General features: G+C 43.6%; 1 protein-coding gene across 7 annotated transcripts in view; it reads left to right on the top strand.

Moving 5' to 3' along the window:
• LOC140731926 (NACHT, LRR and PYD domains-containing protein 3-like) overlaps positions 1-26,156 on the top strand; it is a 92,397-nt gene that overhangs the window by 11,163 nt on the left and 55,078 nt on the right. For 5 of the 7 annotated variants that reach the window (XM_073053910.1, XM_073053915.1, XM_073053913.1 and 2 more), the window contains exons 2-4: positions 1,601-1,751; positions 13,102-13,195; positions 18,469-18,635. In XM_073053910.1, the coding sequence (XP_072910011.1) occupies positions 13,144-13,195; positions 18,469-18,635 (219 nt within the window). In that variant the 5' untranslated portion in view covers positions 1,601-1,751; positions 13,102-13,143. The remainder of the gene's footprint in view (positions 1-1,600; positions 1,752-13,101; positions 13,196-18,468; positions 18,636-26,156) is intronic. The other 2 variants (XM_073053911.1, XM_073053912.1) reach the window with 2 other exon arrangements.

Raw genomic sequence — 26,156 nt, forward strand, 5'->3', positions numbered from 1 at the left:
GGCCAGTTCTGGTCACCTCACTATAGGAAAGATGTGGAAGCACTGGAAAGGGTACAAAGGAGATTTACCAGGATGCTGCCTGGTTTAGAGAGTATGCATTATGATCAGAGATTAAGGGAGCTAGGGCTTTACTGTCTGGAGAAAAGCAGGATGAGAGGAGACATGGTTGAGGTATACAAGATATTAAGAGGAATAGACAGAGTGGACAGCCAGCGCCTCTTCCCCAGGGCACCTCTGCTCAGTACAAGAGGACATGGCTTTAAGGTAAGGGAAGGGAAGTTCAAGGGGGATATTAGAGGAAGGTTTTTTACTCAGAGAGTGGTTGGTGCGTGGAATGCACTGCCTGAGTCAGTGGTGGAGGCAGATACACTAGTGAAATTTAAGAGGCTACTAGACAGGTATATGGAGGAATTTAAGGTGGGGGGATATATGGGAGGCAGGGTTTAACATTGTGGGCCGAAGGGGCTGTAATGTGCTGTACTATTCTATGTTCTATGTTTAACCGAGTAACAAATTATGTATTTAACTGAACCTCAGAACAAATTAGAACACTACAGTGCTATAAAACTGAGCATGAGTTCCTTAAGTTTATCGATGGAGGAGTTCATCCATTGGATGCTGCCAGCTCTTTTCTCAAGTAATTTTTGTTCTTTAAGAGTTGACACAAATAAGTGGATGTCCTGATTAACCAGTGACCCAATTATCCAGAATCCTCTGCATTACCCAGCAACTCACTGAATTAACCCTAGCCTAATCATGGAACAATCTACGATAACCAATTAACCTACTAACCCGAATGCCTTTGGACTGTGGCAGGAAACAGGAGCATCCTGAGAAAACCCATATGCACACAAGAAGGAACGTACAAGCTTGCTTACAGGGGATGCTGGAACTGAGCTCTGATGTCCTGAGCTACAATAGCATCGCGGTTACCGCACCCCAAACTGGCAACATGCGTTGACACAAGGGGCTGGAAGCTGGAGCAAGAAAGAATCAAACTGCTGCATTTATTCACCCTTGTTTTTTAAGACTAAACAAGAAAATAAGGACACATACCATCTGTTCCTGAAATGAGATTGTCCTGGACGCATAAAGCAGTGGCTTTTGTTTTTTGAAAGGAAATCTAAACTTAAAACAGAAGTGTGATAATGATGCTGTTCAGTAAAACAATGTAACTTTTTTCCCTTTCCTTTTCTTCCATTCCCTACTCTGGCCTCTTAGCTTCTCCTTAACTCCCTATCATCTCTCCCTTGTGCCGCTCCTCCTTCTCCATTTCCTTTGGTTCACTCTTTCCTCCTATCAGATACCTTCTTCTCCAGCCCTTTCCCACTCACCTGTATTCACCTGTCACCTTTTCGCTTGTCCTCCTTCCCCTGCCCCATCTTTTTATTCTGGATTCTTCCCCCTACCTTTCCAGCTCTAATGAAGGGTGTCACCTGATACAGCGATCGTTTATTCTTCCCCATAGATGCTGCCTGACCTGAGTTCCTCCGGCATTTGTGTTGCTCAAGATTTCTAGCATCTGAGCCTGAATTACCATAAGTTGAATGAAACTTATTACATTTTGCTTTGCTCTGAAGATGATTGTTGTTTCTTGCAGCAGCAACTATTGATGGTTGTGGAGTGACCAAGCAGTCCATAGTGGGCAATCGGCAGAGACTGCTGACTGGAATAAGTGGTGCTGAAGGAAGGGTTGTGTGAGCACTACGTAAGAAGAATCTTACAAAAACAGCTTTTTGAAGGCAAAGAAGGTAGGCCAATTGTATTACACTGATAAGGGAAAAAGAAACACCCTTGAAGTGTTAAGACAGGAAATGCTGAATCAGGCTGGGGGTGTTCATGCATTGCAACACTTTTAAAGCAAAGTAGAACGATTGCCTTATAGTGCTGAGAAAAAGCAATGTTGAGCGTTTAACATGTCATGTCCAACTGCTGTGAGAGATCTGCATGAGCTTGCCCAGAAAAGACAGCAGGTATGCAGTAGTGTCACAAAGTCTGCATTGTCACTGTTAATGAAATTAATAAAGCTACTTTAGTTCTTAATTCTAAGTTCTTATCTGGATTCTTGGACTCCATGTATCCCGTACATTTGCAGCAAAATGCTTTACTCTTAAACTCAGTTCCTCTCACAATGAAGGCCAAGATTCCACTTGTGACACCTGAAAACTACCTTTAGCAGTTCATATTCTGAAGTCACTCTTTCCCAGTCAGTCCTGATGAAGAAGCTGCAGTGCGAAGAAAAACTGTTCTCAAGGATGCTGACATAATGAGCTCTTTCTGTCTTCATTACAGCCATTGTCGTGGTTACTTGAAATGACTTGGAGACACAGACAATTCTTCAAGAAAATTAAGCCTCAAACAAAGGCTGAGGCAATCAATGAACTTGTCACCGAAAGCCCACCGAGCTCCGGTGTACAGCATTCTTTATAGTAATTTCTTATCTCAGTTACATTTCGGTTTCATCGCCATACCCAATCAAGTTTTAATTGCATATCATCTATATATGAATTAATTAATCGCTCTTGCCTAGCCCGCGGTACGTCACCATTGTTTTTCACCCGTTTGCATTGGGGCCTTATTCGTGGCCAAGATTATGTTTCTCAGACAACCTCCCTCACAGTACATTCCTGCTCGCAGCATCCTGTCCGCCACCGTTATCTCGTACTAAACAAAGGCTGAGTGTAATACATGGTGTAATACATCGCAGCTAATACATGGTGTAATACATCGCAGCTAATAGTGTTGCAAAACAAACAGGTGTACTGTAAGTGCCATAATATGCAGCTAAGAGAGTACAAAGTATCTAGTGAAAACAACACATAACAAAATGTGCCTAGTAAAATAATACATATTAATATTCGGTACCTAGCAGTGATTACATAGCTAATACATAGTGATTATAGTTCAGGTATATATAATGATTATATCAGGTATATTTCTCAATACCATCCAGCATTTCTCATTTTTATAACTCAATGAAACAGGTCACGCATTTCAGGTTGGAATAGAGAATAGTATTTATACCCTAATCTATATTTCCTCTATGCCCCACAGTTTTTGCTCCCAGAGCTGGAATAGACAGTGCGACCCTGTTTTCATTTAGCTTATCCTCCCCACAGTCTTTGTTAGCATCTACATAGGCTGCAAGAACTTGATACCTATTCTGGATCAAATCCTCGTCAGTTGTTCTTTGCAACTGCCTTGTTCATGATCATATCACCCTGCTCAAACTGCTAACCACTTTCAAGTAGTTTACGGTTATGGCAGTGTCCTAGCAATGTATCATTAGCGCAGATCAGACTCAACTCAAAGCAGAAGAATCTGAAGCTACTCGTGAAAGTAAAGGGAATAAAATCACCGGTGGTAGTTGTCTATCAGTCACTGAATAATATTATAGTGGCATAGGCAATAAACAGAGAAATATCTGAGGCATGTAAGATTGGAACAGCAGTTAACTTGGAGGACTTTAACTTGCACATAGATTGGGTGAATCAGGTTGGTCGAGGCACTCTTGAGGAGGAATGCATCGGTGATGGCTTTCTTGAACAGCATGTCACTGAACCTACAGGGGAATGTGTTATCTTAGATCTGGTCCTGTGCAATGAGACAGATATAATTAGTGATCTTGTTGCTAGGAATCCTCTTAGAAAGAGTGATCGCAGAATGACTGAGTTTCTCATAGAAATGGAGGGTGCAATAGTTTGATCGAAAACCAGAGTTTTATGCCTAACACGAGGAAATCTGCAGATGCTGGAAATTCAAACAACACACTCAAAATCCTGGTGGAACGCAGCAGGCCGGGCAGCATCTATAGAAAGAAGCACTGTTGACGTTTCAGGCCGAGATCCTTTGTCAGGACTAACTGAAAGGAAAGATAGTAAGAGATTTGAAAGTAGGAGGGGAGGGGGAAATGCGAAATGACCGAAGACAGGAGGGGGTGGGGTGAAGCTAAGAGCTGGAAAGGTGATTGGCAAAAGGGATACAGAGCTGGAGAAGGGAAAAGATCATGGGACGGGAGGCCTAGGGAGAAAGAAAGGGGGAGGGGAGCACCAGAGGGAGATGGAGAACAGGCAGAGTGATGGGCAGAGAGAGAGGAAAAAAGGGGGAGGGGGAAAAAACTAAATATATCAGGGATGGGGTAAGAAGGGGAGAAGGGGCACTAACGGAAGTTAGAGAAGTCAATGTTCATGCCATCAGGTTGGAGGCTACCCAGACTCGATTCACCTGTGAGTCGGCTGGTGTGGTATACAGCCCTTCCAGGTGAGGCGACACTTCACCTGTGAGTCAGCTGGTGTGATATACTGCGTCCGGTGCTCTTGGTGTGGCCTTTTATATATTTGTGAGACCTGACGCAGTCTGGGAGACTGTTTCACTGAACACCTACGCTCTGTCCGCCAGAGAAAGCAGGATCTCCCAGTAGCCACACATTTTAATTCCACCTCCTATTCCCATTCTGATATGTCTATCCATGGCCTCCTCTACTGTCAAGATGAAGCCACACTCAGGTTGGAGGAACAACACCTTATATACCATCTGGGTAGCCTCCAACCTGATGGCATGAACATTGACTTCTCTAACTTCCATTAATGCCCCTCCTCCCCTTCTTACCCCATTCCTGATATATTTGGTTTTCTCCCCTCCCCCTTTTTTCTCTCTCTGCCCATCACTCTGCCTGTTCTCCACCTCCCTCTAGTGCTCCCCTCCCCCTTTCTTTCTCCCTAGGTCTCCCATCCCCCTTTCTTTCTCCCTAGGTCTCCCATCCCATGATCCTCTCCCTTCTCCAGCTCTCTATCCCTTTTGCCAATCACCTTTCCAACTCTTAGCTTCACCCCACCCCCTCAGATCTTCTCCTATCATTTTGCATTTCCCCCTCCCTCTCCTACTTTCAAATCTCTTACTATCATTCCTTTCAGTTAGTTCTGATGAAGTGTCTCGGCCCGAAATGTCGACAGTGCTTCTTCCTATAGATGCTGCCTGGCCTGTTGTGTTCCACCAGCATTTTGTGTATTATGCCTACAATGGGATGAGGGAGGATTTGGCTAGTGTAGAATGGGAACACAGGCTATATGGTGGGACAGTTGAGGAGTAGTGGAAGACTTTCAGAGATGTTTCACAGTGCTCAAAAAAGGACAGTTAAAAGCAAGGACAGTAAGGGTGAGGACAGCCATCCTTGGATAACTAAGGAAATAAAAGAAGGCATCAAACTAAAAGCTTGTGCATATAATGTCACCAACAGAAGTGGGAACCGGAAGATAGGGAAAACTTTAAAAAGCAACAAAGAACCACTAAGCAAGCAAAAAGGATATTATGATTATGGAAATAGATAGATTATGGAAATAAACTAGCACAAAATATAAGAAAGGATAGTAAAAGTTTTTATAGGTTTCCCCCGCTAGCTGAAGGTAGAGCGTTCCTATGAAATGGTTCGTAAGCTGGAATGTCATAAAGTGAAGAAGAAATTACCAATAATTTATATGGGAAAAATTTGTGAGTGTTCCCAGACCCAAAAAAATAACCTACCAAATCATACCAAATAACACACAAAACCTAAAATAACACTAACATATAGTAAAAGCAGGAATGATATGATAAATATATAGCCTATATAAAGTAGAAATACTTTTTTGCAATCATTGCAGCACTGTCAAGTATAGCGAAAATCTGACGTAAGCGCTGTCAGTGGAAGCACTCTCTCCAGTAACCTTTAAGCTATGAAGCTGCCGTTCCCTCAAAAAACAATCAAACCACCCATGACTACCTTTAAATTCCACTTTCACAACACTTTCATCACCATCGTCGAGTGCTTTCTGTTTCAGCTTATTAAAAAGACTGACTGATTTCTCCTTAAGTATAAGATAAAGAAACACCACGCTTTATACACCCATCAATCCACTCAGGCAATAGACTTTCCTTTTTATCCGTTATTGGATGCCGACTAATAGAGACCACTTTGCTACAAGCAGAACCAATAGTAACATCGGCAGCTTTCAAGATTCTTTCTCTCTGCGTGTAAGTAGTGCGAATAGTGGATGCAGGACAATGTCCTTACTTCATTGACCACGATCAAAATGCTTAATTATGTCCAGTTTTACGCTAAGTGTAACACCCTTATGAGCTCTCTTAGACTTTTCCGATACCTTAGAACTCATCTTGCTAACAGATGTACAAAATAAATTGAGATAAAGACAAATGCTCACAGATACGTGTTTAAGCTATGGTGGCTGGAATGCAGTTCTGGAGGAGGAGCTTGGCTGCTTCGGACACGCTGCCTTTTTTCATAAAAGCGAAAACGTTCTTCGGCTAGTGGAAACAGATAACTAATGTTGGTCTTTCGTAACAACGAGCTGTTGTAAAGTGAACGTTCAGAAAACGGGGGCCACCTGTATTATTTAAAGCAGAAAAGGGTGGCTAAAGTGAACATTGGTCACTTGAGGGACAAGAAGGGGGAATTGATATTGGGTAATGAGGAAATGGCAAAGTCTTTGAATAACTCCATCCTCACAATGGAGGACACGCCTAACATGCCAATGAGAGATGTTATGGATGCAATGGGAGGTGAGGACCTCAATACAATAGCTATCACTAAAGAGGTAGTGCTGAGCAAACTTGTGGGCTTGAAGATAAACAAGTCCCCGGTCCTGATAGAATGCACTCCACGGTTCTGAAAGAAATGGCAGCAGTTATAGTAGAGGCTTTGGTGATAATTTACCAAAATTCTCTAGACTCTGGGCAGCTCCCAGCAGAGTGCAAGATGTCGAATGTCACTCCACTGTTTTAAAAAATGGATCTAGGCAAAAAGCATGTAACTATAGGCCAGTTAGTTGAACATCTGTAGTTGGGAAAATACTTCAAGCCATCATTAAAAAAGAAATAGTTAGGCACCTGGAAATAAATGAATCCATCAGGCAGATTCAGTATGGATTCAGTAAAGGCAGAACCTGTTTGACAAACTTGCTGGAGTTCCTTGAGGATATAACAAGCGCAGTAGATAGAGGGGAACATTTGGGTGTTATTTACTTGGATTTCCAGAATGGGTTTGATCAGGTACTGCATAAAAGACTTATCCATAAGATAAAGATGCATAGAGTTTGATTTATTTATTCACTTATGGGATGTGGGCATTGCCAGCTAAGCTAGCATTTATTGCCCATCCCTAGTCCTTGAGATGGTGGTCTTGAGCTGCCTTCTTAACCGATGCAGTCCCTGAGGTATAAGTACACCCACAGTGCCGTTAGGGAGGGAATTCCATGATTTTGATCCAGCGACAATGAAGGAACAAGGAAATGTTTCCAAGTCAGAATGGTTAGTGACTTGGAGGGGGATTTCCAAGTGATGGATGGTGTCAAGCTGCTTGAGTGATGGAGCTGCACTTATCCAGGCGGGTGGTGAGTATTCCATTACACTCCTGACCTGAGCCTTGTCGATGGTGGACAGGCTTTGAGGAGTCAGGAGGTGAGTTACACGCCACAGGATTCCTAGCCTTTGACCTGCTCTGGTAGCTATGGTGTTTATATGGCTAGACCAGTTCAGTTTCCTGTTAATGGTAGCCCTCAGGATATTGATAGTAGAGGATTAAGTGATGGTGATGTCGCTGAATGTCAAGGGATGATAGTTAGAGTTTCTCTTGTTGGAGATGGTCATTGCCTGGCACTTGCGTGGCTCGAATGTTACTTGCCACTTGTCAGCCCGAGCCTGGATATTGTCCAGGTCCTGCTGCATTTGGGTATGAACTGTTTCACTATCTGAGGAGCCATGAATGGTGCAGAACATCATGCAGTCATCTGCGAACATCCCCACTTCTGACCTTATGATAGAAGTAAGGTCATTGATGAAGCAGCTGGAGATGTTTAGTCCTAGGACACTTCCCTGAGGATCTCCTGCAGTGATGTCCTGAGGATGAGATGATTGACCTCCAACCACCGCAAACATCTTCCTTTGTGTCAGGTAAGATTCCAACCAACAGAGGGTTTTCTCTCCTAATTACCATTGACTCCATTAGGGCACCTTGATGCCATACAATGCTGACTTGATGTTGAGAGCTATCACTCTCACCTCACCTCTGGTATTTAGCTCCTTGGCCCATGTTTGGACCAAGGAGGTGATGAGGTCAGGAGCTGAGTGGCCTTGACAGAACCCAAACTGGGCATCCGTAAGCAGGTTATTGCCGAGTAGGTGCTGCATGATAGCACTGTTGATAACCGCTTCCATTACTTAACTGGTAATTGAGAGTAGGCTGATAGGGCAGTAATTGGCTGGGTTGGACTTGAGGGTGATGTATTAGCATGGATAGAGGATTCGTTTTAACTAGTACAAAGCAGAGAGTTGGGATACAATGGGTGTTACTCTGTCAGTGGTGAGTGATGTGCTACAGGTGTCGGTGCTCGGCCTGCAACTATTCACGATATATATTAACGATCCGGAAGAGCAGACCAAGGGGATTGAAGTTTCCTGATGACGTTAAATTGATTGCAAATGCAAATTGTACAGAGGATACAGAAAGTCTGCAGAAAACTATAGTTAGGTTAACTGAGTGGGCAAGGGTCTGGCAAATAGAGTACAATGTTGGTAAATGTGAGGTCATCCACTTTGGAAGGAAAAATGGAAGATTAGATTATTATTTAAATGGTAAAAATTGTAGCATGCTGCTGTGCAGAGGGACTTGGGAGTGCATGTGCTTGAATCACAAAAGGTTAGTTTGCAGGTGCAGCAGGCTATCGAGGGTAAATGGAACGTTGGCTTCATTGCTAGAGGGATTGAATTTAAGAGCAGGGAGGTTATGCTGCAGTGGAGGTTCACCAGGTTGATTCAAGAGATGAGGGAGTTTGACTATGAGGAGAGATTGAGCTGCCTGGGACTGTACTCACTAGAATTCAAAAGAATGAGATGATTTTGTATAGAAGCATACAAAATTATGAAAGGGATAGATAAGATGGAGGTAGGAAAGTCGTTTCCACTGGTAGGTGAGACGAGAACTAGGGGGGATTGCCTCACAATATGGGGGAGTGGATGTAGGATGGAGATGAGGAGGAACTGCTTTTTCCAGAGAGTGATGAATCTGTGTAGTTCTCTGCCCAATGAAGCAGTGGAGGCCACCTCAGTAAATATATTTAAGACAAGGTTAGATAGATTTTTGCATAGTAGGGAAATTGAGGGTTATGGGGAAAAGGCAAATAGGCGGAGATGAGTCCATAGCCAGATCAGCTATGATCTTATTGAATGGTGGAGCAGGCTTGACAGGCCAGATGGCCTACTCCTTCTTCTATTTACTACTTGATGACCAGTGGTGTGTCTCAGGGATTTGTTCTGGGACCACTACTCTTCGTGATTTTTATAAATGACCTGGATGAGGAAGTGGAGGGATGGGTTAGTAAATTTGCTGATGACACAAAGGTTGGGGGATGTTGTGGATAGTGTGGAAGGGCTGTCAGAGGGTTACAGCGGGACATTGATAGGATGTAAAACTGGGCTGAGAAGTGGCAGATGGAGTTCACTGAGATAAGTGTGAGGTGGTTCATTTTGGTAGGTCAAATATGATGGCAGAATATAGTTTTAATTGTAAGACTCTTGGCAGTGTGAAGGATCAGAGGGATCTTGGGGTCCGAGTCCATAGGACACTCAAAGCTGCTGTGTAGGTTGACTCTGTGGTTAAGAAGGCATACGGTGCATTGGCCTTCATCAATCATAAGATGGAGTTAAGAGCCGAGATGTAATATTCCAGCTATGTCTTCAAGATGGCGGCGCAACGCAGCGTGCAGCGGCCACTTTGGAATGAATATCTGTAATCTGTCAAGTAGGGAGCCGTGTACAATCCTGATTTGATGGAGACGGACGTGTGAAGCACGGAGGAATATCTGGTTAAACTTTTGAAATGCCTGTTTCGCTGCTGCTGCTACTGTGCAATCGAAAAATCTCCGGGAGGAAGGCCCCGAATCCTCAGCTTTGCCTGTTGCTTGGCAGCCGATGCCGGGGTCGAAGCGCTCGGCAGAGATGGTGCTCGGTATCGGAGGGCTGGTCGGAGGATCGAAGTTTTCGGACGGACTCGGAGTTGGCTGTCGTCAGGGCTCCCAAAATGCTGCATCGGCAGCGCTGGAGGTTCATGGCAGGAAGAGTTTTTCTTCCTTCTACCGTCTGCGTGAGATGATGGGCTGTTGGGACTTTGAGACTCTCTTTTAAACCGTGCCATGGACTGCTCTTTATCAGATTACGGTATTGCTTTGCACTGTTGAAACTATGTGTTATAATTATGTGGTCTTTGTCAGTTAGTCTTTATCAATTATGGTATTGTCTGCACTGTTGAAACTATATGTTAACTATAACTATATGTAACTATGTGGTTTTGGGTATGTCTTGTAGCTTTAGTTTTGTCTGATGGGTTTGGAGTTCCTTTCCGGGGAACGTGCTAAGACAGTAGCGCGATATTGATACGCAGCAGCCTCTCTGGACTCTGGATTGGGGATTACCAAACGTAATGTGGTTTTTCTTGTGTGGTCTGTTCTGTGCTTTTTTGTGATATCATTCCGGAGAACGTTGTCTCATTTTTAACTGCATTGTATTTGTGGTTATAAATGACAATAAACTAAATCTGAATCTGAATATAGGACCGTGGTCAGATCCCACATAGAGTACAGTGCTCAGTTCTGGTCGCCTCACTACAAGAAGGATGTGGAAACTATAGATAGGGTGCAGAGGAGATTTACAAGAATATTTATTATGTTCTTATGACAGGGTTGCCGTGGATCACGTTGGTCTTCAGTGTCTGACTTTTGGGATACCCACTAATTGCCATCTGCCAGGCTGTGAATTACTTAAGACCATAAGACAGAAGCAGAATTAGGCCAATTAGCCCATCGTCTGCTCCACCATTCCATCATGATTTATTATCCTTCTCAACCCCATTTTCCTGCCCTCTCCTTGTAATCTTTGACTGCTTTACTAATCAAGAATCTAACAAATTCCACTTTGTATACCCAATGATGGTCTCCACAGCTGCCTGAGACAATTAATTCCACACATTCACCACACTCTAGCTAAAGAACTTCCTTCTCATCTCTATTCTAAATGGGTGTCCTTGTCCTCTGGTCCTGGACTCTCCCCTGACATCTCCTCTGTACCTACTTCCAAGCACCTTAAACCTGTGCCCTCTCGTGCTAGCCATTTCAACTCTGGGAAAAAGCCTCTGACTATCCACACGAACAATGCCTCTCATCTTATACACCTCTTATCAGGTCACCTCTCATCCTCTGTCACTGGAGATGAGGCCATGTTCACTCAACCTATTCTCATAAGGCATGCTCCCCAATCCAGGCAACATCCTCGTAAATCTCCACTGCACCCTTTCTATAGTTTCCACATTCTTCCTGTGGTGAGGCGACTAGAACTGAGCACAGTACTCAAAGTGGGGTCTGACCAGTGTCCTATGTAACTGCAACATTACCTCTCGGCTCCTAACCTCAATCCCACATTTGATGAAGGCCAATGTACCGTATACCTTCTTAACTACAGTCAACCTGCACAGCAGCTTTGAGTGTCCCATGGACTCGGACCCCAAAATCCCTCTGATCCTCCACAATGCCAAGAGTCTAACCATTAATACTATATTCTGCCATCATACTTGACCTCCCAGAATGAACCACTTCACATTTATCTGGGTTGAACTCTGCTACTTTATCTGCTACTTTTCAGCCTAGTTTTGCATCCTGTCAATGTCCCACTGTAACCCCTGACAGCTCACCACACTATCCACAACACCTCCAACCTTTGTGTCATCAGCAAATTTACTAACCCAACCCTCCACTTCCTGATCCAGGTCATTTATAAAAAATCTGGAAGAGGAGGGGTCCCAGAACAGATCCCTGAGGCACACCACTGGTCACTGGCCTCCATGCAGAATGAATTGGGGAAATTCAGATGTCCATGAACTAGGGAAAATGACATACACTTGTTGCTAAAAGTGTAATACTCTGCTTTTTTCCTTGCTTCAGAATTCTACTACCGTAGATTCCGGACTACAGAGCGCACCTGATTAAAAGCCGCTGGCTCTAATTTTAGAAATAAAATCAATTTTTTACTTGTAAAGGCCGCACCGGATTTTAGGCCGCACCGGATTTTCGGCCGCAGGTGTCCCACGTTGTAATATGAGATATTTACACAGAAAGATATTACACGTGAGGATTTTTTAACTTTTAATTAAATCCATATGGTAACAAAAACAAATACATATTGCAAATGCTTTTTTTCGAACCGTGCCCGTAACGCGGCTACTTTTTAATATACGTTGCGTATACTTCTTTACTGAACAACATTCCAATATCTCCTAACGACTGGTAAAAAATATATATACTGCAGCCTACCAGGAAAAGTTATTGATCGCCTTTAACTTAAAAGCAGCGTTTTCGCTCCGCCGCTCCCCCCCGCCGTCCCGTTTTATCGCAAACGGCATTTAAAAGCAGCGTTTCGCTCAGATCTAATGCCGCTCCGTCGCTCGCCCCCTCCTTCCCGTTTATCGCAAACTGGTTTCCCACAAGACGCGGCGAAACCGGGTGTGACGTCATAGCATCCCGCGATGTAGTACAGAAAACAAATATAGTTAAAGCTCTTCTAACTTTAACTAGAAAATGAATTACTAAGCGAAAATATTATAAACTAAATAACTGCCATAAAGGCAGCACAATGCTTTTCTTCGAGTGTTTTCCATGTTGATGAGGGTGAGTACAAATGACTGATTTACAATAATTTAATTGTGAAAGTGCGCTTGATTTATCGTACAATTTCATTGGACCTCTGTGAACTACTCATCAATTTTATTGGTCTACTGTTACGAGGCAAAATGTTTTCGGCCGGCATGAAAAAAAATCATGTATTAGCCGCTCCGTTTTAAAGGCCGCAAAGTTCAAAGCTGTTCAAAATGTGGGAAAAAAGTAGCGGCTTAAAATCCGGAATCTACGGTATTTATTTATTTTTGACTTTTGTCTTCTTTTAAAATTGTACTTGCTCTCCAAATGCTATCAACTCTTTTTGCAATTCGGAAGGAAAGTGTACTAATCGTCTTTTTCATCTTAATAACTTTATGTAATTCTCATTCCATTACTTGCTTTACTGCAGAACATTTCAACCTCCTGTCAGACATAGCATTTGTTCATTACCATGGCTGAAGGTTCAAACGAGAATCAAGATCCAGGATCTGTGGTGGATACAGGTATGACAAATTTGTCTTTTCAAATTGTGTGAAGGTTATTTATAAATGAGCCCATTTCATGCCTATTATCTTAATTGCCTTAGTCCTTCTGCAGCCTACCTGTTTCCTCAACACTACCTGCCCCTCCACCAATTTTCATATCATTTGCAAACTTGGCAACAAAGCCATCTATCCCATCATCTAAATCATTGATGTACAGCATAAAATGAAATGGTCCTAACACCAACCCCTGCAGAACACTACTAGTCACTGGCAGTCAACCAGAAAAGGATCCTTTTATTCTCACTTGCTGCCTCCTTCCAATCGGCCAACACTGTAACTATGCCAGTAGTTTTCCTGCAATGTCATGAGCTCTTAGTAAGCAACCTCATGTGTGGCATCTTGTCAAAGGCCTTCTGAAATATACAACATCTACTGCATCGCCTTTATCTATCATACGTAATCACCTCAAAGAATTCCAACAGATTCGTTAGACAAGACTTCCCCTTAAGGAAACTATGCTGACTTTGTCCTTCCTTGTCCCATGTTACCAAGTACTCCCTGATCTTATCCTTAACTATTGACTCCGACACCTTCCTAGCCACTGAGGTCAGGCTAACTGGTCTGTAATTTCCTTTCTGCTGCTTTCTATCTTAATAAGTAGAGTGACATTACAATTTTCCAGTCCTCTGGCACCATTGCTAGAGTCCAATGATTTTTGAAAGCTGATTTCTAATGCCTCCACACTCTCTACTGATACCTCTTTCAGAACTCTAGGTGCAGTTGGTTTGGTAGGGGTGACTTGTGTAACCTTTAGGTCTTTTAGCTTTCTGAGCACCTTCTCCATTGTAATAGTAGCTACACTCACTTCTATTCTTGTTGTCCTCTTTTGCTGTTTGCGTATTTGTTTGTTGTTGGGATGCATCTTTCCTGCACCTTTCTCATTATTCCTCAAAACTTGCTCCATTGCTGCTCGGCTGTAATTCCAGCCAGTAGCTTCTTCCAATTTACTTTGGCTAACTCCTCTCACAAACCTCTGTCATTTCCTTTACTACACTGAAGTACTGCTATGTCAGACTTTCACCCTACCAAATTTCAAGTTGAATTCAGTCATATTGTCATAACTCTCTCCAAGACTTATTTTACCTGAAGTTCCCTAATTACTTCTGGGTCATTACGTAACACCCAATCCAGTATAGCTGATCCCCTTGTAGACTCAATGACAAATGACTCTAAAAAGCCATCTTGTAAGCATTTAACAAATTCTCTTGAGATCTATTTCCTGCCTAATTTTCTCAATCGACCTGCACGTTGAAATCTCACGCGATTATAACGTTGCCCTTTTGACACACCTTTTCTATTTCCTATTGTAAGCTGTGGTCCACATCCCAGCTACTTTTGAGATGCCTGTATATAACCGCCATCTGGGTCCTTTAACCTTTGCAGTATCTTAACTCAACCCACAGGGATTCAACTTCTCATCCTATGTCACATCATTCTACTGATTTGATGCCATTATTTACCAGGAGACCCACACCACCCCCTCTGCGGAGTTATCTATCTCTCATTTAGAATGTGTAACCTTGAACATTCAGCTCCCAACTACAGCCATCCTTCAGCCACGATTCAGTGATGGCCGCAACATCGTACTTGACAATCTGTAATAGTGCAACAAGATCATCCACCTTATTTCTTATACTCCATGCATTGAGATATAACACTTTGAGTTCTGTATTTGCTACCCTTTTCAATCCTGAATACACTGATACCCTGCTGGCTCCAATTTTGTCCTATTATCTGCTTGACAGTCTGACTGCACGCTACCTGTCCTGAGTCCCTTCACTCCAGTTCCCACCCCCATGCCAAATTAGTTTCAACCCTCCCCAATAGCTCTAACAAACCTGCCCGAAGAATATTAGTCCCCTTTGGGTTCAGGTGCAAATTGTCACTTTCAAACATGTCATACCTCCCCCATAAATTCCAATGATCCAAGAACCTGAAGCCTTGTCTCCTGCACCAGCTTCTCAGCCACCCGTTAATCTGCCAAATCTTCCTGTTTCTACACTCACTGGCACGTGGCACAGGTAGCAATCCAGAAATTACTACCCTGAATGTCCTGCTTCTCAGCTTTCTATCGAGCTCTCAGTATTCTCTTTTCAGGACCTGTTTGGTTTTCCAATATGTACCAAGACCTCTGGCTGCTCTCTCTCCTTCTCCAAAATGTGCCATTCAGGTGTCCTGATCATGTCCACAGAATCTCCTGCTTGTTCCCCTGACTATTGAGACCCCTATCACTGGTACTCCCCTCCTCCCTCCTTCCGTTCTGCACCACAGTCTCAGTGTCATTCCCCTGGGAGGTCATCCCCCTCAAGAGTATCCAAAGCGCTATACTTATTATTGAGAATGCCCACCAGTGTTCTGTGCTAATTGCCTCTTCACATTTCCATTTCTGGTGACAGCTACTCCCAGCTACTCGCCCTCTGCAACTTTGCGATGACTACTTCCCTGTAACTCTAATCGATTATCTTCTCACTCTCCCGTACAAGCTGAAGGTCATCCAGCTGTTGCTGCAGATCCATAACGTGGTCTTCAAGAAGCTGCAACTTGATACACTTCACACAGATGTAGTTCTCGGGGATACTTTGGCTCTCCCAGGACTCCAACATTCGGCATGAAGAACACACAACAGCCATTTACTACACTGGGTACAATAAGAGGGCAAAAAAGGAGAACTTTAACAGAGCCAATGCCTCTTTCGAGCTGAAGCCTCTTTTGAGTCCTGACCCTCCTACTCTCACCACTGGCCTACTCACACCAGTGGCCACTTTGCCTGTCCCTTCTGTACTTTTAAACAAGCATCTCCAACCTGCAGAAAACCATGTCGCTGTGCCCTCCTCCTGCCACTGACTGGGCCATCAGAATAAGCGTGAATGCCCATGAAGTTCTCCTTTTAAACAAGCATCACCGACCTGCCAGTCCTGTTGAAGATCCTCAGCCCGAAACATCAGCTGTACTGCTTTTCCATAGATCTGCCTGGCCTGCTGAGTTCCTCCAGTATTTTGTGTGTTAAGGGAACTTAGGTGCAGTGTGGAAGTCAGAGGCAAAGCTGATGAAATTGGACATTCTCAGTATGGGTGCATGAAGCAAAAGCAATGCAGCACAGGGTTGTGGAGAATTTCCAAGGAAGGCTTGGAAAATGAATGTAGCCAGTGAAAATACAGTCATAGCTGGTGCCCACGTGACTGTCCATGGCTACCCCTTGAGTTTGAAGAAAGTGGGAGGACCACTTCTGCCAGACAGAGGAGATTGGTAGCAGACGGGAACTAGTTGGGTCTTTTTTTGAGAAAGAAGTGAACAACATTAAGGCCTTCTTGTTGGGGGAATAAGAGGTTTATGTTCATAGTTGTCAGGGAATGGAATTGAAAGTTGTTCAGGAGATGGTGTTGTTTTTGACTGCAACAATATGTCCATTACATCCAGCATTGCTTGTAGAAACTGTGTCATATAACTAATGTGTCCCGACTTTTGCCAGGAAGGGGTCTGAACATGCTGTTGAGCTGTTTGTGTTATCCACCTTGTTTCCTATATGAGCAATTTCTAGCCCAATGTCCTTTCGTATCATAAAAGTGACATTTTGTTTTAGGAGATTGCCTGTGACAATGATTTCCACAGATTCACCATCCACTGCCTAAAGAAATGCCTATTCATCTCTGTTCTAAAGGGACATCTTTCTGTTCTGAAGCTGTACCTTCTGGTCCTGGACTTCCGCACTATAAGATAGGCATCCACTCTGTCTAGACCTTTCAGTCTCCTTTGTAACTGTAAGCTATACCAGATTTAATTTTCTGCTGTGTTTTTGCCTGTGTCTCTTTCCCATGTCTGCTCATTCTTCTCCCAACAATAAATGAGTAAAACTTTCTTTGACTGTGCTATCTACAACTGTCATAATATTTACAGTACAGAGGCTTCCAGGTACCTCGTGCGGCATGGGTGGAGGAAATATATACAATGCATACTGGGAGTAAAAAGAGTGGAAGTAAAGACCCCGCCAACCCCAGATCCCTCCTCTTGTTACGAACAACTCCTCGATTAGTATTAACTTACTTTTAATAATACTCACATTACAACACTCTCCAAGGAGAATATTCCTCATACCTTCTCTCCAGTCTGGTCGCGCTCACAGAGCATTGACTTGATCTACATCAGTCACTCTTTCCTTTACTGTAGCAATGTTAATTTCGAGTCACATTAACAAGGTCTTGGATAGTAGAATTAGACCACTTAGCAGATTAGGGTCCACTCTGCTATTCAAAAAGTTCACAGTAAATGTATTATCAATATGCTTAAATGTCACCATATTCAACCTTTACATTCATTTTCTAATATCCAGAATAGAATCAGTGAAAGACCATGGCTTATTTATTATCCCTTCCAATCCCATCCCATTTTTCTGTCATCTTTGACACCCTTATTTATCAACAACCTGTCAGCCGCCACTTTAAATACACCTCCACAGCCAATGAATTAATTCCACTGATTCACTGTCCTCTGGCTCAAGAAATTTCTCCTCATCTTGTTCTGAGGCTATGCCCTCTTGTCCTAGACGCCCTAACTGTAATAATAAACATCCTCTGCACATCCACTTTATCGAGGCTTTTCAACAATACTTTTCCCCCTGACCCCCCCCCCCCCCCAGAATTCTTCTGAACTCCAGCGAGTTCAGGCCCAGAGCAGTCAAACATTGACCTGTTATAAGAGATGATACATAAGGGTGAACAGGAATGGATTAGTTGCACAGAACATGGATAGAACATGATTTGCAACATAGGCACTGAGAAAATGCAGAACAGAATCAGGTATGTGACATGAAATTTGTGCATTATGGGTGCTTTTTCAGTGTTTGAAATAACTCGTAGCAGCCTTTGGCCATTTTGGTAAAAGGAAATGCGGCATCCTGGAAAGAATCTTAGTATTTTTATTTATGTCAAGATACAGTTTGGACCAGGCCCTTCTGGCCCGCCAAGCCACACCGCCCAGCAATCCACCTTTTCAACCCGAGCCTAATTACAGGACAATTTACAATAACCAATTGAACTACCAACTGGTATGTCTTTGGACTGTGGGAGGAATCCGCAGCACCCAGAGGAAACCCACGCAGTTATGGGAAGAAAGTACAAACTTTTCGAAGATGGCACCAGAATTGAACTCCAATGCCCTGAGCAGTAATTGTGTTACATTATCCACTATGCTACCATGGGCAATTAATGTTTATTTTGTCTCAACTTTGTTCGCAGCTCTGAGGTGTACGTTCAAGGAAGTCTTGGGAAATTGCGATGACTACAGACTGTTCAGACTGACACAATTCTACCGGAACAGATTAGAACTGGCATTTGAAAAGGAAGTGAAATCAATCAGCTTGGTACTTAAAGAGCAGCAGATTTTCAGTGTAAAAGAACACATGGTGAGTGGCATAAAGATTGAATGAATGTGTTTTGTACCACCTTCACAAAACAACGTACATCTGTTCTGAGAACCACAATGATGCTAAAGAGAAACGGACAAAAATAAACTGAATACGAATTTCAAAGTTTATATTTATTATCAAAGTATGTATGTATCACTATATACTACCATGAAATTCATTTCCTTGCATTCATAGTACAAAATTTGTAGATAAATAAAAATACAATGGAATCAATGAAAAGCTACACAAAGAAAGATGGACAAACAACCAGTCGGCAAAAGAAAATGTGCAAATACAAAAAGAAAAGCTTAAAAAATACTGAGAATATGAATTGTAGAGTCCTTGAAAATGAGTCTATAGGTTATGGAATCAGTTCAGTGTTGAAGTAAGTGAAGTTATCCATATTGTTTCAGGAGCCTGATGTTTGAAGGGTAATAATTGTTCCTGAACCTGGTGATGCTAATGCTCCCGTACCTTCTTGAAATAGGAAATAGTGACCCATTCTCAGCTGCTTTTGTTTCTGCACAGAAGATGGAAATACTTTTAGTTTCTGCTTGTAAGGAGTAATATTTTGGCATGAAGAAGAGGAGATCAAATTTAGAAGGAAGGTTCAAGTAAAATGCCTGTGAAATTGCATAGAATTCACAAATGGAGATGGCAAATGCATAAAAAATGAGAGGTATTTTTTAACTAGAAGTGTGAATAATACGACACAAAAACAAAAAAATCTGTTCATATAGAAATACAAACTAAAATAACAAGGTTAAACCACAAAAAAAAAGTTTGCACATCAATTCAACAGTCCCTTCCTCCCCTCTCATTTGCTAATGCACTTAGCACATTAGGGGCAATTTACTGCGCCCAGCTATTGTTCCAACCGACGTTCCTTTGCGATCTGGAGGAATCATGTTTTACCTTCAGCAAAGGCAGCAATAAATCATTTGTTGAATTTTGCACATTTCCATTAACCCTGTGTGACTGTTGGCTTTTCACTGTTCGTAACCACCAGTAATTTGCAGAAGATTTTGGAAACTGCTGTATATTGGAGTCCTGGGAGAGCCAGAGTCTTCCAGGGAACTACATCTGCGTGGTGCATCAGCTGCAGCTCCTTTCAGACCATGTTAGGGATCTGAAGCAGCAGCTGGGTGATCTGCGGCTTGCTCTGGAGAATGAGGAGATGATCACAGTTACAGGGATGGAGTCACCCCGAAGTTGCAGGAGACAAGTGTGACTGTCAGGAGAAATGGAAATGTGAATAGGCAGTTAACACAGGGGAATACCAAGACTTGATTACTGGTACTGAGCATAAGACATAAGAGCAGAATTAGGCCATTTGGCCCATTGAGTCTGCTGGACCATTCAATCATGACAAATCCTTTTTGCCGCCCTCAGCCCCACTTCCCTGCCTTCTCCCAGTAACCTTTGATGGCTTTGAGGAAAGAGAAACAGAATAAAGGGTGTAAAGGTAGAAGGGCTAAATGCGAGTACATCAATGCAAGAAGCATCAGCAACAAAGGTGATGAACTGAGAGCTTGGATACATACATGGAATTATGATGTTGTGGCCATTACAGAGACTTGGCTGGCACCAGGGCAGGAATGGATTCTCAATATTCCTGGATTTCAGTGCTTTAAATGGGATAGAGAGGGGGGAAAAGCAGAGGACGGGTGGCATTACTGGTCAGGGATACTATTACAGCTACAGAAAGAGTGGCTAATGTACCATGATCCTCTTTTGAGTCAGTATGGGTAGAAGTTAGGAACAGGAAGGGAGCAGTTACTCTATTGGGAGTATTCTATAGGCCCCCTAGTAGCAGCAGAGACACCAAGGAGCAGATTGGGAGGCAGATTTTCGAAAGGTGCAAAAATAACAAGGTTGTTACCATGGGTGACTTTAACTTCCCTAATATTGATTGGCACCTGATTCGTTCCAATGATTTAGACAGGGCAGAGTTTGTCAAGTGCATCCAGGACTGATTCCTGTCACAGTATGTTGACAGGCCAACTGGGGGAATGCCATACTAGATCTAATATTAGGTAACGAACCACATCAGGTCACAGATCTGTCAGTGGATGAGCATCTGGGGGACAGTGACCACTGTTCCCTGGCCTTTAACATTATCATGGAAAAGGATAGAATCAGAGAGGACTGGAAAATTTTTAATTGGGTAAGGGCAAATTATGAGGCTATAAGGCTAGAACTTGCGGGTGTGAATTGGGATGATGTTTTTGCAGGGAAATGTACTATGGACATGTGGTTGATGTTTAGAGATCTCTTGCAGGATGTTAGGGATAAATTTGTCCCGGTGAGGAAGGTAAAGAATGGTAGGGTGAAGGAACCATGGGTGGAGAATCTAATCAGATGGAAGAAGGCTGCATACGTGAGGTTTAGGAAGCAAGGATCAGATGGGGCTATTGAGGAATATAGGGTAGCAAGAAAGGAGCTTAAGAAGGGGCTGAGGAGAGCAAGAAAGGGGCATGAGAAGGCCTTGGCGAGTAGGGTAAAGGAAAACCCCAAGGCATTGTTCAATTATGTGAAGGACAAAAGGTTGACTGGAGTGAAGATAGGACCGATTAGAGATAAAGGTGGGAAAGATGTGCCTGGAGGCTGTGGAAGTGAGCGAGGTCCTCAATGAATACTTCTCTTCGGTACTCGCCAATGAGAGGGAACGATGACGGTGAGGACAATATGAGTGAGGTTGATGTTCTGGAGCATGTTGATATTAAGGAAGAAGAGGTGTTGGAGTTGTCAAAATACATTAGGGGGCCTGACGGAATATTCCCCAGGCTGCTCCATGAGGTGAGGGAAGAGATTGCTGAGCCTCTGGCTAGGATCTTTATGTCCTCATTGTCCACAGGAATGGTACCGGAGGACTGGAGGGAGGCGAATGTTGTCCCTTTGTTCAGAAAAGGTAGTAGGGATAGTCCAGGTAATTATAGACCAGTGAACCTTACGTCTGTGGTGGGAAAGCTGTTGGAAAAGATTCTTAGAGATAGGATCTGTGGACATTTAGAGAATCATGGTCTGATGAGGGACAGTCAGCATGGTTTTGTGAAGGGCAGATTGTGTCTGATAAGCCTGATAGAGTTCTTTGAGGAGGTGACCAGCCATATAGATGAGGGTAGTGCAGTGGATGTGATCTACATGGATTTTAGTAAGGCATTTGACAAGTTACCACATGGTAGGCTTATTCAGAAAGACAGAAGGCATGGATCCAGGGAAGTTTGGCCAGGTTGATTCAGAATTGGCTTGCCTGCAGGAAGCAGAGGGTCGTGGTGGAGGGAGTACATTTGGATTGGATGGTTGTGACTGGTGGTGTCCCACAAGGATCTGTTCTGGGACCTCTACTTTCCGTGATTTTTATTAACGACCTGGATATGGGGGTAGAAGGGTGGGTTGGCAAGTTTGCAGACGACACAAAGGTTGGTGGCGTTGTGGATAGTGTTGAGGATTGTCGAAGATTGCAGGGAGACATTGATAGGATGCAGAAGTGGGCTGAGAAGTGGCAGATGGCGTTCAACCCGGAGAAGTGTGAGGTGGTACACTTTGGAAGGACAAACTCTATGGCAGAGTACACAGTAAATGGCAGGATACTTGGGAGTGTGGAGGAGCAAAGGGATCTGTAGGTACATGTCCACAGATCCCTGAAAGTTGCCTCACAGGTAGATAGGGTAGTTAAGAAAGCTTATGGAGTGTTGGTTTTCATAAGTCGAGGAATAGTTTAAGAGTTACGGGGTAATGACGCAACTTTATAAAACTGGTTAGGCCACATTTGGAGTACTGTGTCCTGTTCTGGTCGCCTCACTATAGGAAGGATGTGGAAGCATTGGAAAGGGTATTTATTTATTTAAAGCATTTACCAGGATTCTGCCTAGTTTAGAGAGTATTAATTATGGTTAGACATTAAGGGAGCTAGGGCTTTACTCTCTGGAGCAAAGGAGGATGAGAGGAGATATGATGGAGGTATACAAGATATTAAGAGGAATAGATAGAGCGGACAGCCAGCGCCTCTTCCCCAGGGCACCACTGCTCAATACAAGAGGACATAGCTTTATGGTAAGGGGTGGGAAGTTCAAGGGGGATATTAGAGGAAGGTTTTTTACTCAGTGGTTGGTGCGTGGAATGCACTGCCTGAGTCACTGGTGGAGGCAGATACACTAGTGAAATTTAAGAGACTACTAGACTACTAAATATCGAGGAATTTAAGGTGGAGGGTTATATGGGAGGCAGGGTTTAAGGGTCGGCACAACGTTGTGGGTCAAATGACCTGTTCTGTGCTGTATTGTTCTTTGTTCTTTTGTTTTTAAAAGCCTGTCAAGCTCTGCCTTAAATACAGCCTGGCCTGGCCTCCACAGCTGCCTGTGGTAATAAATTCCACCACCTCTGACTAAAGTAATTTCTCCACATCCGTTTTAAATGCCCCTCTACCCTGAGGTTGTGGCCTCTTGTCTTAGACTTCTTTTCTTCCCCCCACCCCCCCCCCCACCCCAACCAAGTGGAACATCCTTTCCACATCTACCCTGTCTAGGCCTTTAAACATTCAAAAGGCTTCAATGTGATCATTCTTCCCCGCCCCCCCCCCAAGCACCCAATCCATCCAAATTCCAGCAAGTACAGACCCAGAGCTATCAAACATTCCTCATATGATAACTTTTTCATTCCCGGTAACATACTTGTATACCTCCTCTGGACCCTCTCCAATGCCAACACATCTCTTCTAAGATGAGGGGCCCAATACTGTTCACAATACTCAAGGTCCCTGCTCTTGTATTCTCGACCTCTTGAAATGGATGCTAACATTGCAATCGCCTTACTCACTACCTGCGCTACTGGCAGGTTAACCTTTAGAATATTCTGCACAAGGACTCCCAAGTCCCTTTGCATCTCAGATGTTTGGATTTTCTCCCCATTTACAAAATAGTCTGCATATTTATTTCTTCCACCAATGTGCATAACCATTCATTTTCTAACATTGTATTTCATTTGCCATTTCCTTACCTATTCTCCTAATCTAAGTCCTTCTGGAAGCTCTGTGTTTCCTCAACCCTACCTGTCCTTCCACCTCATCTGCAAACTTGGCAACAAAGCCATCTATTCAATCATCTAAATACAACATAAAAAGAAGCGATCCAAACATCGACGCTTATCGAACAACACTAGTCACTGGCAGCCAACCAGGAAAGGATCCTTTTATTCTCCCTCGCTGCCTTCTTTCAATCAGCTAATGCTCTAACCATGCCAGTAGCTTTCCTGTAATACTGTTGTAAAAAAAAATACTGCAGATAATGATCAAACACGAGGAAATCTGCAGATGCTGGAAATTCAAGCAACACACACAAAATGCTGGTGGAACACAGCAGGCCAGGCAGCATCTATAAGGAGAAGCACTGTCGATGTTTTGGGCCGAGACCCTTCGTCAGGACTAACTGAAAGGAAAGATAGTAAGAGATTTGAAAGTAGTGGGGGGAGGGGGAAATGATAGAAGACCGGAGGGGGTGGGATGAAGCTAAGAGCTGGAAAGGTGATTGGCGAAAGTGATACAGAGCTGGAGAAGGGAAAGGATCATGGGATGGGAGGCCTCGGGAGAAAGAAAGGGGTTGGGGGAGGAAGCACCAGAGGGAGATGGAGAACAGGCAGAGTAATGGGCAGAGAGAGAGAAAAAGAAAACAACTAAATATGTCAGGGATGGGGTAAGAAGGGGAGGCCTTTTATATATTGGAGAGACCCGATGCAGACTGGGGACCGTTTGGCTGAACAGGTACGCTTGGTCCGCCAGAGAAAGCAGGATCTCCCAGTGGCCACACATTTTAATTCCACATCCCGTTCCCATTCTGATATGTCTATCCATGGCCTCCTCTACTGTCAAAATGAATCCAAACTCAGGTTGGAGGAACAACACTTTATATACCGGCTGGGTAGCCTCCAACCCGATGGCATGAACATTGACTTCTCTAACTTCCATTAATGCCCCTCCTCCCATTCTTACCCCATCCCTGACTTATTTAGTTGTTTTATTTTTCTCTGTCTGCCCATCACTCTACCTGTTCTCTATCTCCCTCTGGTGCTCCCCCCCCCCCCCCCGCCTTTCTTTCTCCCAAGGCCTCCTGTCCCATGATCCTTTCCCTTCTCCAGCTCCGTGTCACTTTCACCAATCACCTTTCCAGCTCTTAGCTTCATCCCACCCCCTCCGGTCTTCTCCTATCATTTCGCATTTCCCCCTCCCCCCACTACTTTCAAATCTCTTACTATCTCTCCTTTCAGTTAGTCCTGACGAAGGGTCTCAGCCCGAAACGTCGACAGTGCTTCTCCTTATAGATGCTGCCTGGCCTGCTGTGTTCCACCAGCATTTTGTGTGTGTTGTCTGCAGATAATGATGATTAGTGAGGCACAGAGATCTGTATTTACTGACAAGTATGTTTATTGTTTAAACTAGCAAATACGTGAATTCATACACTAAATACCGTGTGTGCACACGCCCCAAGTATCCCTAACTCTTCTGAATAGTCAAAGAATAGCAAAGATATTACCCGGGCAAAGGAGTTTGCACTGGCCAGGTGTTCCGCGTTATCCCGATTCACTCGCCAAGTGTTTCACACAGAGTTGCTCACACTTGTATATGTGATGGTTATTCTTCGAAGTTACCGCTGCCAGCACAAACGAAGTGTCCACTTTTATATCCATTCCTTATAGACAATAGACAATAGGTGCAGAAGTAGACCATTCGGCCCTTTGAGCCTGCACCGCCATTCTGAGATCATGGCTGATCATCTACTATCAATACCCGGTTCCTGCCTTGTCCCCATATCCCTTGATTCCCCTATCCATAAGATACCTATCTAGTTCCTTCTTGAAAGCATCCAGAGAATTGGCCTCCACTGCCTTCTGAGGCAATGCATTCCACACCCCCACAACTCTCTGGGAGAAGAAGTTTTTCCTTAACTCTGTCCTAAATGACCTACCCATTCTCAAACCATGCCCTCTGGTACTGGACTCTCCCAGCATCTGGAACATATTTCCTGCCTCTATCTTGTCCAATCCCTTAATAATCTTATGTTGCAATCAGATCCCCTCTCAATCTCCTTAATTCCAGCGTGTACAAGCCCAGTCTCTCTAACCTCTCTGCGTAAGACAGTCCGGACATCCCAGGAATTAACCTCGTGAATCTACGCTGCACTTCCTCTACAGCCAGGATGTCCTTCCTTAACCCTGGAGACCAAAACTGTACACAATACTCCACGTGTGGTCTTACCAGGGCCCTGTACAAATGCAAAAGGATTTCCTTGCTCTTGTACTCAATTCCCTTTGTAATAAAGGCCAACATTCCATTAGTCTTCTTCACTGCCTGCTGCACTTGCTCATTCACCTTCAGTGACTGATGAACAAGGACTCCTAGATCTCTTTGTATTACTCCCTTACCTAACTCTACACCATTCAGATAATAATCTGCCTTCCTGTTCTTACTCCCAAAGTGGATAACCTCACACTTATTCACATTAAACGTCATCTGCCAAATATCTG

The sequence above is a fragment of the Hemitrygon akajei genome, chromosome 8 (genome assembly GCF_048418815.1).
Source record: "Hemitrygon akajei chromosome 8, sHemAka1.3, whole genome shotgun sequence".
Lineage (NCBI taxonomy): Eukaryota > Metazoa > Chordata > Chondrichthyes > Myliobatiformes > Dasyatidae > Hemitrygon > Hemitrygon akajei.